General features: G+C 41.8%; 1 protein-coding gene and 1 long non-coding RNA gene across 2 annotated transcripts; both read right to left on the reverse strand.

Moving 5' to 3' along the window:
- Positions 1–798: 798 nt before the first annotated feature.
- LOC124121877 lies at positions 799–12,840 on the reverse strand. The gene is made up of 8 exons (XM_048398258.1): positions 12,438–12,840; positions 11,285–11,632; positions 9,633–9,782; positions 8,585–8,719; positions 4,883–4,952; positions 4,455–4,501; positions 3,656–3,739; positions 799–1,946 (listed from the first exon to the last, which is right to left on the reverse strand). Exons 1-8 carry the CDS (start codon positions 12,499–12,501, stop codon positions 1,822–1,824), a joined length of 1,023 nt encoding a protein of 340 aa, XP_048254215.1. The 5' UTR covers positions 12,502–12,840; the 3' UTR covers positions 799–1,821.
- Positions 6,315–7,293, reverse strand: LOC125381527. Its single transcript, XR_007221844.1, has 2 exons — positions 7,155–7,293; positions 6,315–6,565 (listed from the first exon to the last, which is right to left on the reverse strand). It is a non-coding gene; the product is annotated as an uncharacterized LOC125381527 (long non-coding RNA).
- Positions 12,841–16,684: the final 3,844 nt, after the last annotated feature.

The following is a 16,684-nucleotide window of genomic DNA, read 5'->3' on the forward strand; positions in this document are numbered from 1 at the left end:
TTGACCCGTGAAGATCCGGGTTAGAGTGAGTGAGTGAGTTGGGTTTAACGCCGTTTTTAACAGTATTCAAGTTATGTGGGAAGAAAGCCCGAAGTGATGCAGGTCTCAAACGTTTACCACTTCGGTGAAACCCACGAGCACGGGTATGGTGCTGACAAACCTAGAAACATGATCTAGGCGAACCGAGATTCGAACCCACAATCAAAGGTTTCTAGCGTGCCAACGGGACGCAACTCTGCACAGCGAATCACGGCGCCTTGGACGACTGGGCCAGCCGTGCCCCACTACGGGTTAGAATACTATAGAAGGTCTTCAGCTACCAATTCTTGCCGTTAATGTAGACTATGCTTGTCGTAAGACTGAGGGTGGTCAGGCTTGCTGACTTAATGCAAGTCATTGTTGACCAGTTGCGTGCATCGAGGTCCATGATGTCAATCATTGGGATGTCTGGTCCAGACTCGATTATTTACTTACTGCCGTCATCAAGATGGAATTCAGCTGAGTGCGGCGTTAAACAGCAAATATTCATCGGGACAGTGATGTGCACCACGTGATCAAATAGCCATCAGTCATGTGACAAGACCCACACACCTTGCTTCTATAAAAAATACTGGGTATGCAGTAAGTTGGTGTTCAGATTGTGCACACACGTTTAGTGCTGCTTGTCTGGTGACATGTTTATGAACAGCTACTGAGACACGACAAGGTTGCATTGTTGCTCCATAAACATGAGGTCGATAAATATGAGGTCAAAATCGTTCGGAGTTGAATGGCTCTGTCACCGGTAATATTATCGCGCACGTGTCCTCTATGCAAAGGCAGCAGCGAACCTGCAAAGCTGAATGCATGGAATTAAACACATTTTCACAATCACGACTGAAAATTTAATCATCAAAGATATTTTGAATGCAAGTATTGGAATCTCCAACCGTGAGTACCAAGAACAGGAGAAAGTATATTTTAAGTGCGCATCAAATATATGACAATCATTCACGAGTTCCCTCCCTTATAACAGTGATACCTTCACAGCCAGTTAATGAAGGCTTGAGTGAGTGGGTGATTTTTTACGTCGCCCTTACCACTATTTCATCAATATCACAGCAGGGTTTATGCCATTAAGTCACCGTTCTACTTAGAAATTGAATAATTAAAAACACGACATGTGATTGTTTACCCAATTGGAATACATTACTTACATTAAATATTGACAATGCGTCTAGGAAGACTTTACCTTGTCATATTAAACATAAACATTATATGTCCCCACGTGCATTCATGTTTAAAGTTACATTTACATGTACAAACGATGCTTATTAAATGACACCAAAACAATCACTATCGGAATAAATGCTGACAATGTACATGTACGTAAATCTGAGCAAATGTTCACGCTTTCCATACTTGTCTAGACTGAATATATAGATATAGGCGTTTGAGCAAGTACATAAAACACATTTTAGACATTTTGTACGGTGGCCCATACCCGCCACTGGTGAGATCATTTTTCACTGTATGCCTCTATATTTTATATGGCGGCCGCCAGATGGCGATATCATTTTTCCCTGTATACCTCTATATTTTATCTGGCGGCCGCCAAATACTTCCACTGGTGAGATAAAATATAGAGGCATACAGTGAAAAATGATCTCACCAGTGACAGGTATGCACCGCCGTAATTGTGTCTGTATCTTGATAGAAGTTTGTCTGATCACGAAACACAAATATATCCTCAGAACACTTTCAATTAAATCTCCATCATTTATGGAATAGATGAATTCAAGTTTCCTTCCTGGAACATCTCCGAGTGTCTTTCAGCCAAACTCATGACAGGTGTTGAACTCGAGGTATCTTCAAAGGGCTAGCGTATATGGCCTCCACGAACACATCACTGGTCGACACACGTTGCCCAGAGGCGCTCATGGGTTTGTATATTTGCGCATATAATTCTGGAAATATGACATAAAAACAATCATATGAGAAGAGAAATCAGCAGAGTGGGAAAGCGGACAAAAGCGCCAGGCTAGCAAGCGCCAGGTGCTGATGTCGTACCCCGCTAATGACCGGGTTGTTATTAGACAACAACAATGTTTACAGGTCCTTACAGTGTTGCCACTACCCCTAGTGTACAGTACATACACCCTGTGAACTCAAAAGTGAGGTAGAAACACGAATACGTTCATAAACCGAAACACAAGAGTCGAAACGTGTTGTTGTCACCCTGGCCAAGGGACTTAGTTCCAATGTGCCTCTGTTCACTCAGCAGGGAATGGGTACCCGATATGTGAGGTGCCCATAGGCAGCTTCTCTTGTATACCCTCCATGGAGTTGAGAATGACAATTGGAATTACAACCGATCCACTGGATGGGGAACAAAGAAACCTGTGGTGGAATGTAAATGAAACTAATAATAAAGTACAAGTATACGTCGTCACGATCAAGCCCATTTCTGGGTTCCCCGCCGCGATATTGCTGGAATATCCTAAAAGCGGCGTAAAGCCATACTCAATCACTCAGTCTTCATGAGCTGAATGGGCTTGTGTATATCGAGACCGCGGGTCACACATATAATGAATCTATCATGTTGACGTTACAAACCATTATTTGTGTGCGAGAACTAGATATATCTTGTGACCTCCATCGTATGCTAAATTGACTTAGACGATCTTGGTTAAGTGTGATGGCACAGTATAACGTCATGACAGTCGTACATGCCAGCCGATGGTATGGGTTTTAACAATGCGGATACTGACCGATCAGACAGCTAGCTCCTCCAACGAGTAATGATAATGCTGTTTGCCCTTCATAACCATGCTTGCTGCTGACTTTCACTGAATAAGTTGACATATTCGTCTACACACAGATGAGATCACAACACAGTGATAACTGTTTTGGGAATATGTATAGTTCCATGATTGATTGACTTCAGTTCAGGTATTACAAACAAAACCATATCCATTCCAACATTAGTGTAATGGAATTTGGTTCTGATGTACGTAACTGTCGGTTGGCCACAGGTCGAACATTGGCCCTTTTATAGTTTCCTTCCAACTTATCCTGACTGCCTCCAACTTGTCACAGATAGCAGATATGTCAGGGTGGTGAGATATCAATGTCGCGTTTAATCAGCTACGTCACAACTGTTTGTCTGTTTGTTTGTTTAACGCCGCACTGAGCAATATTCCAGCTATATGACGGCGGTCTGTAAATAATCGAGTGTGGACCAGACAATCCAGTGATTAATTTCATGAGCATCGATCCACGTAATTGGGATTGATGATATGCATCAACCAATTCAGCGAGCCTGACCACCCGATCCCGTTTGTCGCCTCTTACGACAAGCATAGTCGCCTTTCACGGCAGACATGGGTTGCTGAAGACCTATTCTACCCCGGATCTTCATGGATAACATAATTCTATGAAAATGGTTATGAAATTAATTTCCTTTTTGTAAACATGAACAAATATGTTTCAGACAAAGAAGTTACGCTTGATGATCTGAATATGACTCAACTTTTGTTCATTGATACTGATGTTAAGACTTTGCGTGAAAAACTACATAAACATCCTGATCCTACCTTTAATGTTCACATAAATGGAAAAAGTAGATTTAAAATATGGCAGAAGTATAACTTGCAAGTACATATAAAAGCCGTACCTGTGTTGTTGGGGGAGCCTGGCTGTGCGGGTCTGAGGGATATGACGTCAGAGGACCGGAAGTACAGGATGTTTTCCTGCATCACTGGGGATGGACAGAGAAATTAGCATTATTTGTCTTTTGCTATACTTCTATTAAGAATCATCTAAGTCCATTGGTTAATCCGTGTCACGTGGCGAAGCAATACATTTAAATGTAGACCCCGAAATCATGTGACTGACACTGACCTCGAATATTGACTCGTCACATGATCAGTATTGACCTGTCACGTGATGAATATTGACTCATCTGCAAGAAAGCAAGATGGCGTCTGGAACGAACATTTCACGCTTCGCAGCTAAGTTACTGTTATAAAACAGAGGACGGTTTAAAGACTTCGAAACCTTTAAAGTGATCATGAATTTCGGTGTAACAAAACGAATGATCATTATTGACGAGGTAAAGATATACCCTCGGATCCGACCCCTTTGGTGGTCTCATAGGACATCGGTCAGGTCAGACCACCTCATGGGTTAGGTCCTCGGGTCCTTGTTTTCGTCTGCCGACCTCGTCAAGAGGAATTATTTGTTAAATACACTAGGATCATATATACCAGGTAAGTGACACAATAAAATTCACAGTTGGACATAATATGTCCTCATGTATCACATTGCCCCAAGTACATTAAGATCAGCTCCTGTATTCCGCTACAATACATGTACCTCTTCACACAGAGAAGTATTGAAGCAGAGTAGAAGATCAGATTTCAGTGATGTTGTTAATGTCTATCTCAACATCCCAACATGCGGCAATACCATACCTGAACTAGGGTCCTCCGCAATATTTCCATCATCGAAAACAGGATTTCTGAATAGCACAAGAAAACACGATGATCCCTTTCGTTGATTTCGTTGACAGTACACATATTTATATTGTGCAGGCTGTCGTTACAGTTCCTATTCGTGAACAATGAGACTATTTACTCGATGTTCGGCAACGCCTTTATTGTACAATAAACGTTCTCGCCAAGACTCTGTATGCTAATATTGACAGTTACTTTCGTGTCTCGCATGTAGCGTGATACAAAAGGTATCACTAAAAAGGACACATTTAAGAAAATAGCAAACCATATGGCGTTGAAATCACGTAACCTGAAATAGGTTAGTCACACTTCCAAATTGAATGCGAACCGTTCAGGCAAACATTTATCTGTAATACAATACAGCCTGTTTGACACCTAAAACTCACACATCAGCGCCCTCGTGCTTGGACCCAACATTTACTTGATGATCAAAGCTCTCCGACAGGATGTCAGTACCTGGATGTAGAGAAACAAATTTAAATCCACGACTTTTGAAAGTTTTTTTTAGCAAATGAAATATCATTTGACATTAATAATGTCAGGCCACTCCACATTGGGAACTTGTTCATCATCTCCAACCGAAGTGAGGATACAGAGAACAAATATTTTTATTGTGTTTTTAAGATCATAATATATATATTAAATATTTTAGTTTGGCGGTTGTTAAGATTTCAACATGTCAACGATTTGGTATTAGATACCTAAAAACAAATCAGTTTCTGATAACCCTGCGACAGATGTGACCAGACAAACCAGTCATTGATAAAATGATCCCAGGGCACGATTAAGTTACACTTTGTACTTTCAGCAGTCAGTCTACATCACAGCCGGCTTAATGGGTGGCACTACTGTGGACGTTTTCTGTCCTACATGTATATTATACACTCTCTCTGTGTCTCTCTCTCTCTCTCTGTGTGTCTCTCTCTCTCTCTCTATATATATATATATATACTGAAAATATACAAGCTACAAGGAATAACGAATTATGCAGAGTGAGTGAGTATGGTTTTACGCCGCTTTTAGCAACATTCCAGCAATATCACGGCGGGGGACACCAGAAATGGGCTTCACATATTGTACCCATGTCGGGATTCGAACCCGGGCCTTTGGCGTGACGAGCAAACGCTTTACCCACTAGGCTACCCGACCGCCCCTATTAAAATAAAATGCATACACGTCATAAATTGAAAAAACCCGGAACAGAATGTTTTTAATCATTAATAAGGAGAAATTAGTATGTTTTCAAAGAGAGGATGCTGTTCATGACCGTTTCATTTTCTGAAAGAAACACGACCAAATCCATGACATGCTGATATGCTTACATGCCAATATTGAGACTAATGTTTAATGTTTACTGTGACGTCATGGTGCTAATGACGCAGTTGTGAGTTATATATGTTTATTACCCATATGGGCTCAAATATTCAGTGTAATAACTTTTTGATATTTGCACAGTGTGCAATTAGTGATTCTTGAAGCTGATTGGTCAGTAAAACAAAGATCAATTTAATTGGACAACGGAACTATTTTTTTCTCATCCCATTCATTCACAAATCCACGCCTTTCCCTTCAGATGTTTTACGTGCTACAATCTCACTGATTCGAGATTTTTAAGACAAGACACATAGTTTCATATTAACAACATGATTTCACATTATCACTTTTTTCATTTATTTCACATGATTTTCATTTTACAGTAAAAACCAAAACTACGTCCCCGTTTGTAAACAAACATGGCTGGCCATTTGAGACCTGTCAAAGTAAATGACCTCGCTAAGCGGACGGAGATCTGACTGACATGAAAAGTTATTCGTATAATTCAACCTCTGAACACATTTAATGTCTTTGTTGTCAAAACTGCATATGGCCAGATTGAAGTTCCAAGATTCAGATTGTGATGTTGCCAGAAACTGTTTCTAGGGCGCCAAGATCATCACCACCAAGTCCTGGTTTGCGTCTGTGTTAGGCCTAGAGGGCTTGCTGTTTGATGAATTTTTCGAACACCCGAATCCAAAAACCGGACTTTGTATAGACAGGTTTGCCTTTGTGAACGATGATGACATCGATAACTGCCAATGAAAATGAAAACACAATGAAAAAGACTAAACTTGACAAGTTGACATGAACTTTGTTCACAAATGTATACAGGTAAGAAAAACACGAAAAATATGACTACTAACACTTTCAACGATGGCATGAGCATAAAAACAAATTCATTTTGCAACAACAGTTAGACTTTCCGAAAGACATCATAAAGATACACTATTTCGTACAATTTTGTAACGTTGTGTGAAGAAATAAGAACGTGACACTTTTTATACAATGTATACGTTTTTTGTCACCGCGACGTCTGCACAGTACGGCGCTGAGCGGTATGCAGGCTGACTGACGTCCGGGGACCATATGACTATGAGGGTTAATGATACAGGAAAGGTTCAACTAAACATTATTATTTGCAAATTTATCATTTCGGCATGCACATCAGACAGTTCAGAATTCGAACTGTCTACTTTGAAGGAGATCAAGGGTAGCATAGAGTGTTACCTTAGCGACGTGATTACCAGCATCTGGTTGCGAAATCGATGCACTTTGCTGAACTCAGACAGGTTTTGAAATCAAAGCAAAAATAATTAAAAATACAAGGAAAAGAAAACTTACCCCAGCGAGCTGATCCTGTGTCCGATATTGAACTAAATGAACTCCGTGAATGCGGACAGCTTAGCACCAAGTCTCCAGATACCGTGTTTGTCTATCAACAGGTATTCGACCATTATGAATCACATCAAAATATCAACAAACTCCCATCATCTGACTGTGTCCACTCCACGTTTGACAAATCCTCCTGAAATCCCACATGCATATGTTTCCCATCAGTGACACTTGACTCAAATCACACACGATGTTCATTAAACTTGTTTTCCGGATTAAACTGTAACGCCGGTTCTCATGTCATTCCTGGTTTTGGTTGTCTCATCTGGGTCAAGTCGGGTCATTCATTCCGACACTGTGACAGCAATCGTACTTTTCAAAGTTTACCTTCTTTTCGCAACTTTTCTCTAACAAACAGGACTTCTGTACATTCCGTCTATGTTGTTGTTATAGGTTTTGGCATTTTTGTCAAATGACACATTAAAAAAATGACAGGTTTTCCGTGTTTCCTCTTCTCAATGTGAAATGCATGTTTCTGCCGATGCACGACGGGGGCTGTAACGTCAGTGACGAGATCTTGTCAAAACAAGCTCTGATTAAAAAACCTGATGAACCTTTTTTGGAAACCTGTCTTCTCTATCAATGCTAGATAGTGTACGCTGAGTATATCGGACAGAAATATAACTGCAATAATGTGTTCTTTACAATTGTTTAACAGAACTATATTCTTCACGCGTAACAACACTTTAATTGAGTAATGCGGTTGGAATGAGTGGACAGTGTTTTTTCATACGCGGATTGATACAAAACAGCTGATTCTTGATCGGCGACAGTTGTTTTTGTTTTTTCTTGAAACATGTCTTTAATATGAATATGGGTAATAAATAGAATAACCCACTCGGTACGAGTGATTACGGAAAATATGTCACTCGTGAAATTAATGTTTTAAGTTCCTCGCTAAAGCTCGGAACTTAAAACATTAATTTCACTCGTGACATATTTTCCGTAATCACTCGTACCTCGTGGGTTAATCTATAAAGAACAGGTCTCTCTGAGTGGAAAACAATTATAACCTAATTGTATGATCGTGGGATAGAATCCCATATTCACCCAAATAATGTCACTAGCTTTGTCAGCACAATCCGAGCTTGCGGGTTTCGGTAAAGTGGTCAACATTTAGGACAAGCATTACTTGGGGAGATATTCTCCCACATCATGTGTAACAGTTACATCACGGCGTGTCAGCTTGGTGCGGGAAACAAGCCAGACGTGATAAGATATAAATATGAGGTTCATTAGCCCAGGCCGTGTATACGACATATTACGAGCTGTGTGGGTTTGCTTGCTTTGGTTTGGTTTTGAGGAAAGGATATTATGTTAACTGGAATAATGTTCAAAGCGGCGTTAACCCCAAGACACTCACTCACTCACTCACTCACCTTCACGCAAGTCACCCTTTCTTCTTGAAGTAGTTCGCATGACGATGACGATGAGTGCGATGATGACAATAGCAGCTACGATTGTTCCAGCTATGGCAGAGATGAAGGAGGTCTGATCATCATCATCATCATTATCTGTCAAACGAAAGGCGGACATTCTGTGGAGACAGTGTATACAAGCACAATGAATTGATCAGGCTATGTTTCTAGGTTTGTCAGCACCATACCCGTGCTCGTGGATTTCACCAAAGTGGTGAACGTCTAAGAATTCCTTTCCTCCCACTTCGAGCTGACACGCTGTGATGTAACTGCGATAATTCAAAGTGGCGTTAAACCCAGCTCACTCTCACACTTCCCCGTTTCTGTGGTGTCGATGAATACAGTTATTTCAAATTATCTGGATAAATCCATCCGTGCATGTGAGTCAATAGCCCTTTGTGATTATGATATTCGGTGAACTGCAAGAATGATACACATGCCGCCATTTCCTATGTTAGACAAAGTGGGCTCTGAGTGATATACATTCAACATTACTAAAACTGCCAATTGGCGCATGTTTAATCTCTCTTCAATCGTTAGTTCATATTATTATAAAGTTTATTATTTCATTCTTTTATTCAAATGTACCTTGAATCCCCGATGAATCAGGATGTCAATGGTGTAAGCCTGTATGTATGCTGCAGTGACTATAGGACAGCAATATAAGATTCTGAGCAAGTTTGCTGTAGGTAAGGTGCCTGCTTGATATCGCCGGCATGTACCGACTGTATTACGCGTATCGCGTGACATTCTCGTAGACACTGAGGTAACGGATGGATACAGCAGTTCTCTTATGAACAGCACAATCTATAGTCACAGCCAGGAACATACGAGTGTGTGAAGCGGCAGTTTGGACAAATATTTCACTGGTGAATCGACAGTGACGTACGTCATCCTATTATTTACAATCAACATGTGTCTTATAGGCCCGCATTGATCTAAAGATCAACACCTATTGTCAATAAAAACGTACGTTTATAAGCTCCCTCAAACGTATCCCTTTACATACCTGCCGTGACTGCCAAATCCCCCACACCACCGGAGGAACCTGTTGTAGATGTCGTCACGTCTTCTGTCGTGGACGATGTCGTGGACGATGCAACTGTAGCAGCTGTTGACGATGATGTCGAGGCTGGTGTTTCCTCTTCAGTGTTGATAACTGATGATAGTGTAAATTGCTTGGTTTATATATAATTTACTCACGTATTTTTTTACGGTGGAAGTCCTGGTGGATGTTTACCAGTAAGAGTACCGTACATGAAAACGTTCATACAGTACCTACGGTATACCCCGGTCTACGATCGGAACATTTTATGTACGGTACATTTACTGGCAACCAGCTGCCAGGATTTTTACCGCAGGTACATAACAAGTATACATGTAGGTGGTTTACAATTGTTTTATTTAGGTCAAGTGAAATTGGGTTTAACAACCGCGTCCAAGATTATTGCACTTATATAGCGACGGGCATGCACGTGTGTGTGTGTGGCTGCTTGTACTAGTCCGGACTAATGCCGATTTATAGTGCTAGCTCAACGAGAGACCATGCCGCAGTTTAACATGAATACCCCACTCAGACACAGTATACTGACTCCGAGCCGACCAGCCCTTGTTTTAGCCCCTTTATGCCGAGCGCAAGACAGGGTAACAACAAGTACCATATTTTAACGTCTTTTGGTATGACGCAGCCGGGGATCGAACACCGGAGTTTTTATATAAGATTGTGATAATACACCAACACATTTTTCGGAATTGGGGATTATTTACACAACTAAATGTACAAACGGTCGTGCTCTGAATATCCAAATGAGATTGGTCATGGTTAAAATGCGATCAAAATATGTGTGATTTGAAGGTTGAAAACTTCTCAAAAGTCCTGTTGCAGCTCCCAGTATAGCACAGGAATGACATGTTCCGTGTGTGTTTATGGAATTTGAAATAAGAAACAAGGCCTTATGATTTGTCGGCGCAAAGATGACTGCTTTAAATCTACGCCTGCGTGTACATGTACGTCTAGTACAAAAATGACACAGCAGTATACCAGATAACCTAAGTAATATATCAACGCATGCTTGCAAACAAACACCTACTATATCCCGTTTAAAATGCAGTATTTATCACATCCGGGTAACCATACAACCTTGTACATCGAGCGTTATACAGAAATGGCGCCGACTAAACTTGACCAAACCATCAACACAACACATGGGACTGTATATTTATATACCGCAATAGTAGCTGTAGTCACTATAAACGAGCTTTATGGTAACATACCGTCAAAATAATTAATACAATAAAAGGGACGGTATTGTTTTTACAATGCACGTGCAAATTGTGTATCACGACCTCAAGGTGGAAGATATGACTTCATGATACATGTCAGAATAAATAATTGTTTTAACCTTATATGAAGCAGATACTTTTTGTTGTATACATACTAATTAAGGAAAATCACTTTGCATCGATGTTTCCACAATATGGACATTGGTTAATGTGGACGATGTCCAATAATAATCTTGCAATTCTGATTAACTAGGTTTCATTGTGTGTTATTTGTCAGGTGTTATTGCATGACTGAAGTCGCATCTATATTGCATCTATTATTCATCTATAAACACATATTTAAGATATCGATGATAGTGATTGACCAATTATACTTACTGATTGTGATGTTGTTGCTGTCTTGCCTTGTCACTTCATCCCCACACCACCACACGGAGCCATTGTCTATGCTGGCGTTGATGCTGATGGTTATGTTATGTTGATAAGCAGTAGTTCTCACACTGACACGCCCGTCTAGATCAGATGCATTGTCTGGTACCAATCTCCCCGATGGTGACGTGAACACGTGACTGCTGTCTCTGTACCAAAATACTTGCATAACAGCAAAGTCCCCATCGGCCGTTCTCCCATCATAATTACATATCAACGTATACTGGTCCCCGTCAGTGGGTCTTGACTGGGAAGTCTCTAGAACTGGTTTCCTAACTGGAGATCTTGTGCTTGCCTCTGTTTAAAAAGCAACGATTAAACAAAACCAGGATAATAAAATCAGGAGACCCGTGAAGATTCCGGGGTAGAATAGGTCTTCGGCAACCCAAGCTATCTGTAAAAGGCGACTATGCTTGTCGGAAGAGGCGACTAACGGGATCGGGTGGTCAGGCTCGCTGACTTGGTTAAAGCATGTCATTGTATCCCTATTGGGTGGATCGATACTCATGACTTCAGTCACTGGACTGTCTGGTCCAGACTCGATTATTTACAGAGCGCCGTCACGTAGCTGTAATATTGCTGAGTGCGGCGTTAAACATCAAATAAACAAACAAACAATACATTATTAAAACAATCGATAAAACCAAAATCTGGACTTCGATACATTCACATCCGCTGTTCGTTACTCCCGAAACCTTGTCCGCCAATTCGGATTCCATCTCTATTCGCAAAATCATTCAGGTTCTAGTATGTACTGGGATTGAAAAATATATACGTCATCATGCATTTCTAAAATAGACATATCCGCATATCACTTATCTTATACTGACATGTTTCTTTTGTTATGATTCAGTGGCGATGTGACCCGTGAAGTTCCGGGGTAGAATAGGTCGTCAGCAACCCATGCTTGTCGTAAAAGGTGACTATATGTTTGTCGCTGACTGGGTTGATGCATGTCATCCCATTTCCCGGATCGATACTCATGATGTCAATCACTGGACTGTCTGGTCCGGACCGCCGTCATATTGCTGGAATATTGCTGAGTGCGGTGTTAACCATAAACCAACAAAATCATCATACACGTCATAATACAATAGCTTACCTGTAGACAGCTGAATCACCAACACATATAACAATCCAGTCACTGCGGCAGTGTGATACTCCATGGTATGTAGATAATCCTTGTGAACAGACACAAATAAACCACCCTACAGCAATTCTAAAACATTAATGCCGGAGACACAGATAAAGATTCCAGTTCAGAATCTTCCACACACAAACATCATCTATTCGCCATGATAAAGCGAAAATTACCTCGTCACTCTTTCTAATCCCCCAGCATATAGCCGACCATACTTGTGCATGTTGTGTTGCTGTAAGGGCGTGTACATCTACATGAAAATATAACGGGTGGGATTTCACAAGCCGTGTGTACATTACGAGGTCATCAGCTACATGGTAGGGCACTCAAGGGATACAGTATTTGCTTTGGTGAATGGGTAATGGTTGAGCGCCTTCGGTCTGCTCAAAACCTATGTTGTGTCCCCATCATCAAACAGCATGCCTCCAGGCGGGAGTTAACCCAATCGTTAACACGTTGAATAACACGTCGGAGGCCGGGTTCGAGTTTTTGTTTGTCACGGTCCAGTTATTTCGATCGGTGCTTCAAGATAGACATAACTGCTCTGAAGGGAAGAACCAAACACGTATTTTTTAGAATACCAATCTGGTCCACTAAACGATTTATATTTGTAAAACATTGGAACGTTATTTTTACTTTCACTACCGGGAAGTTCATTTTGTGTGTTCCCCGCCCTTTACATCATCGTAAAGTAATATGTATATGACATCATGGTGATGAATTTGTTTAATCCCGTCAACTATACACAAAGAAAAAAGTTAAGCACACCCTAATATATTTCATTATTGTTTGGTCCCAATATTTGTAACAGCCATGAAAGATATAATTACGGGAAGAATTATGTTTTCTCAAGATGATGTAATCAGTCATGCCTGGCGAAAGCTCACGTTCGATGTATGGTAGGCCCGTGCAGCATGCTACCCTCGAGTATCTCTAATAGCAGTATATCCAAACGTTAAAATTGCTTTCTTAAGCTCGGTTTTAAACAGTTATTTCAAGACATTGTGTGACCATGGCACGAAGGCGATTATCAAACGCCACTAAATGGCAAATAATCGGCATGCATAACGCAGGAATGTCTTGTAATGCCATTGGTCGGAATTTGTGGTGTCATCACACTGTCGTAAGCCGTTTAGTCGAGAAACATGCTCAGACCGTCCCAGATCCGGAAGACCTCCTGTGACGACACATCGCGAAGACAGGGACCTTCTTCGTCTCATACACCGTGAACCCTTTATTACAAGTACTCTCTGAAAAAGCTGTGGTTGCCCAATCGTCGTTTTAGCAGCAGAACCGCCAGGAACCGGCTGAAAGCAGCAGGACTGAGGGCTAGACGAGTCATAAAGCGTCCCTTGTTGAGAGATCACCACAAAGCTGCTCGTTTAGCATGGTGTATTGCATGACAGAATTTGAATCTGAGAACTTGGAGACGGATCCATTGGTCAGATGAAAGTCGCTGTCTGCTCCACGTCACTGATGGAAGAACGAGAATTTGGAGCACCGGAACACGGCCCACTCCCACAGGAACATTAAACCGACTGTTGCATACGGCGGGGGCTCGGTAATGGTTTGGGGGTGTATCTCTCATGATTGCAGGTTGGGTTTTGTCACCAAAAGGGGCAACTTAATAGGGGCTCAGTACATCCGGGACGTTTTGAGGCCAGTCGTCGTTCCTCATTTTGACAACCACCCTCTTGCTACTCGACCTCAGTACATGGATGAAAATGCCAGGCCTCATCGTTCGCATGCAGTCGTGGATTACATGAGGGCCAATGCAATAACGACTCTACCCTGGCCAGCAATGAGCCAAGATTTGAACCCCCTTGAACATGTTTTTGGATATTCTGGGGCGGCGCATACAGGCACGAGATCCTCCTGTACAAGATGTATGCCAATTGGAAGCAGCATTGCATCAGGAGTTGTTGACTCATCAACAGATCCAACGCTTGACTGGAGGCATGAGACGTAAGGGGAATGCGTCATCTGGGCACGTGGCGGTTATACCCGCTACTGATCTGTTTCACGTGTCATGTCAAGTAGAGAACATTTTGACATGAAACATCAAACGTAACTCGTTTACATAATCCTGCAGCTCCATACTTTTTTTAGGTATTGTCTAAGGTCAAAAACAGTATCTGTGTTACCATGATGTTTTTGTCAGTAAATTTCAATCACAACTCACCAATATCTTCTTTATTTGTTGTCAAATGTTTGTTCCATCCGATGACATTGGTATCGCCCAGCTCCTGTGGTCGGTCATCCCATGGCAGATTTGTCATGGTTCAGAAATAGAGGTGTGCTTAACTTGTGTGTGTGTGTGTGTGTGTGTATATATCGTAACGCCCAAGACAATCTGCAACTGCTGGAATATTGCTCGATGTAAAGAGAAAGTTGACTATTCGAAAGCTGAAGTCACCCCCTCGTCAGTTCAATTCAAGTCTACAGGTCCACACACAACGGAATTACATCACATATTCTATAAGATGCAAAGTCGAGGTAATGTCGTAACTGCTTTCGGGTGTCAAGTGCGACCATACAATTACTGAAAGTACTGCCGTTCCTGGTCATCATGGTCAGTTAAGCCATGACTTTGCAACTCGCCTTGTCAGCCTCGGCTCAGCTCAGTCAAGGAGTGATTGGTCTAACGACGCTTACTCCGAATTGTCTCCACCAGCATTTATACTCGCATAATAAAGAAATACAACACCAGCTTTATACTCACATTAGTTTTACTTACTCTCAGTCCATCTATCAATACACGACAGTATAAGACCGGCCAGGCTCGTCACTAAGTTGGGAGAACTTAAAACGATCTGGATTCGACTCGATCGACTGCAAACCGCGCTCACCTCTCCTAATGTTGACGGTATCATTTTATAGTACTCGGGCCTGGCCTGTCTTTGTCACATGTCACAATACCTAAATTTGATTCGATAAAAGTTAGATCTGACCATGAATTCATGTATGTCGTAACCTTATAACATCCCCCGTCCCTGGACACGAGCTGCCCACAGCTCGGATGACATGAGCATGAGTCTGAGATGTAAAATACAATCACAATGGACACGATAGAAGCAAAACAGGATCACTGATTCCATATTGGAAATAATATCCAATTTCAACATTTTTATGAATAGGCGTAAAACAGCGAATACGCTAACAGTAAAAATGTATTTACATGCTAAAGAATAAAAGAACTGATCCTGTGTTACTTTTCATAACCACAAAGCATAAATATCACGATAGAGTATTCAAGTACAATATAAACTAGTGTCCAAAAGAAACGATACCACCTGTTTGCAACGACATAAAAGAAAAACTAAACAATGCAGAAGTTTAGGATTGGTGTTATGCTTTTGAGAAATCCTTTCACAACATCTGTACAAAAATTTCATTTCAATAAAATCTGTACAACCAATATGACAAGCCTTTAAAGATGGGTGGGGTCGAAAAATGAACATTTCGTTAGAGCACTGATCACAGAAACATCGGGAAATGTCACACCACACGTCTAAAAGTCAAGTCAGTAGCGGGTATGTCCACCGTGAGCATCAATACATGCCAGAACACGCCTACGGACTGATGACGTCAAACGTCTGATGACGTTGGGAGTGATGCGTTGCCATTCCTGGAGGAGACATCGTTCCAAGTCCTGGACGTTGACTGGAGGCACACGGCGACGTCGGATTTGCCGATCGAGGTGGTCCCATAAGTGCTCGATGGGATTCATGTCCGGTGAACATGCGGGCCATGGCAAAACCTGTACGTTGGCGTTGGCAAGGAAGTTCTGTGTCAATCTTGCTGTGTGTGGCCTTGCATTGTCATGTTGGAAAAGGAGTCCACGAGGCTGTTGCTGAATAAAGGGCACCACAACAGGCCGTAGGATGTCATCAAGATAACGCTGTGCATTCAGGTTTCCACGAATTACGACAAGCATCGTTTTGACGTCACCACATATCCCACCCCAAACCATTAACCCTCCACCTCCAAACGGCCGGACTTGTTGGATACAGTTAGGCGCCAAACGTTCACCAAATCGTCGGTATACAAGCTGCCGTCCATCGTTTCTGAAAATGAGGAATCTGCTCTCATCAGAGAACATAACACGTGCCCAGTCCCGCCGTTGCCAACGTCGAACTCGCCTGGCCCAGATCAGTCTGTTGTTCCGGTGTCGAGGTTCCGTCAGGAGCGGTCCGCGATAGGGATGA

This window comes from Haliotis rufescens, unplaced genomic scaffold, assembly GCF_023055435.1.
Source record: "Haliotis rufescens isolate VD_foot unplaced genomic scaffold, xgHalRufe1.0.p SCAF_18, whole genome shotgun sequence".
In the NCBI taxonomy this organism is placed as follows: domain Eukaryota; kingdom Metazoa; phylum Mollusca; class Gastropoda; order Lepetellida; family Haliotidae; genus Haliotis; species Haliotis rufescens.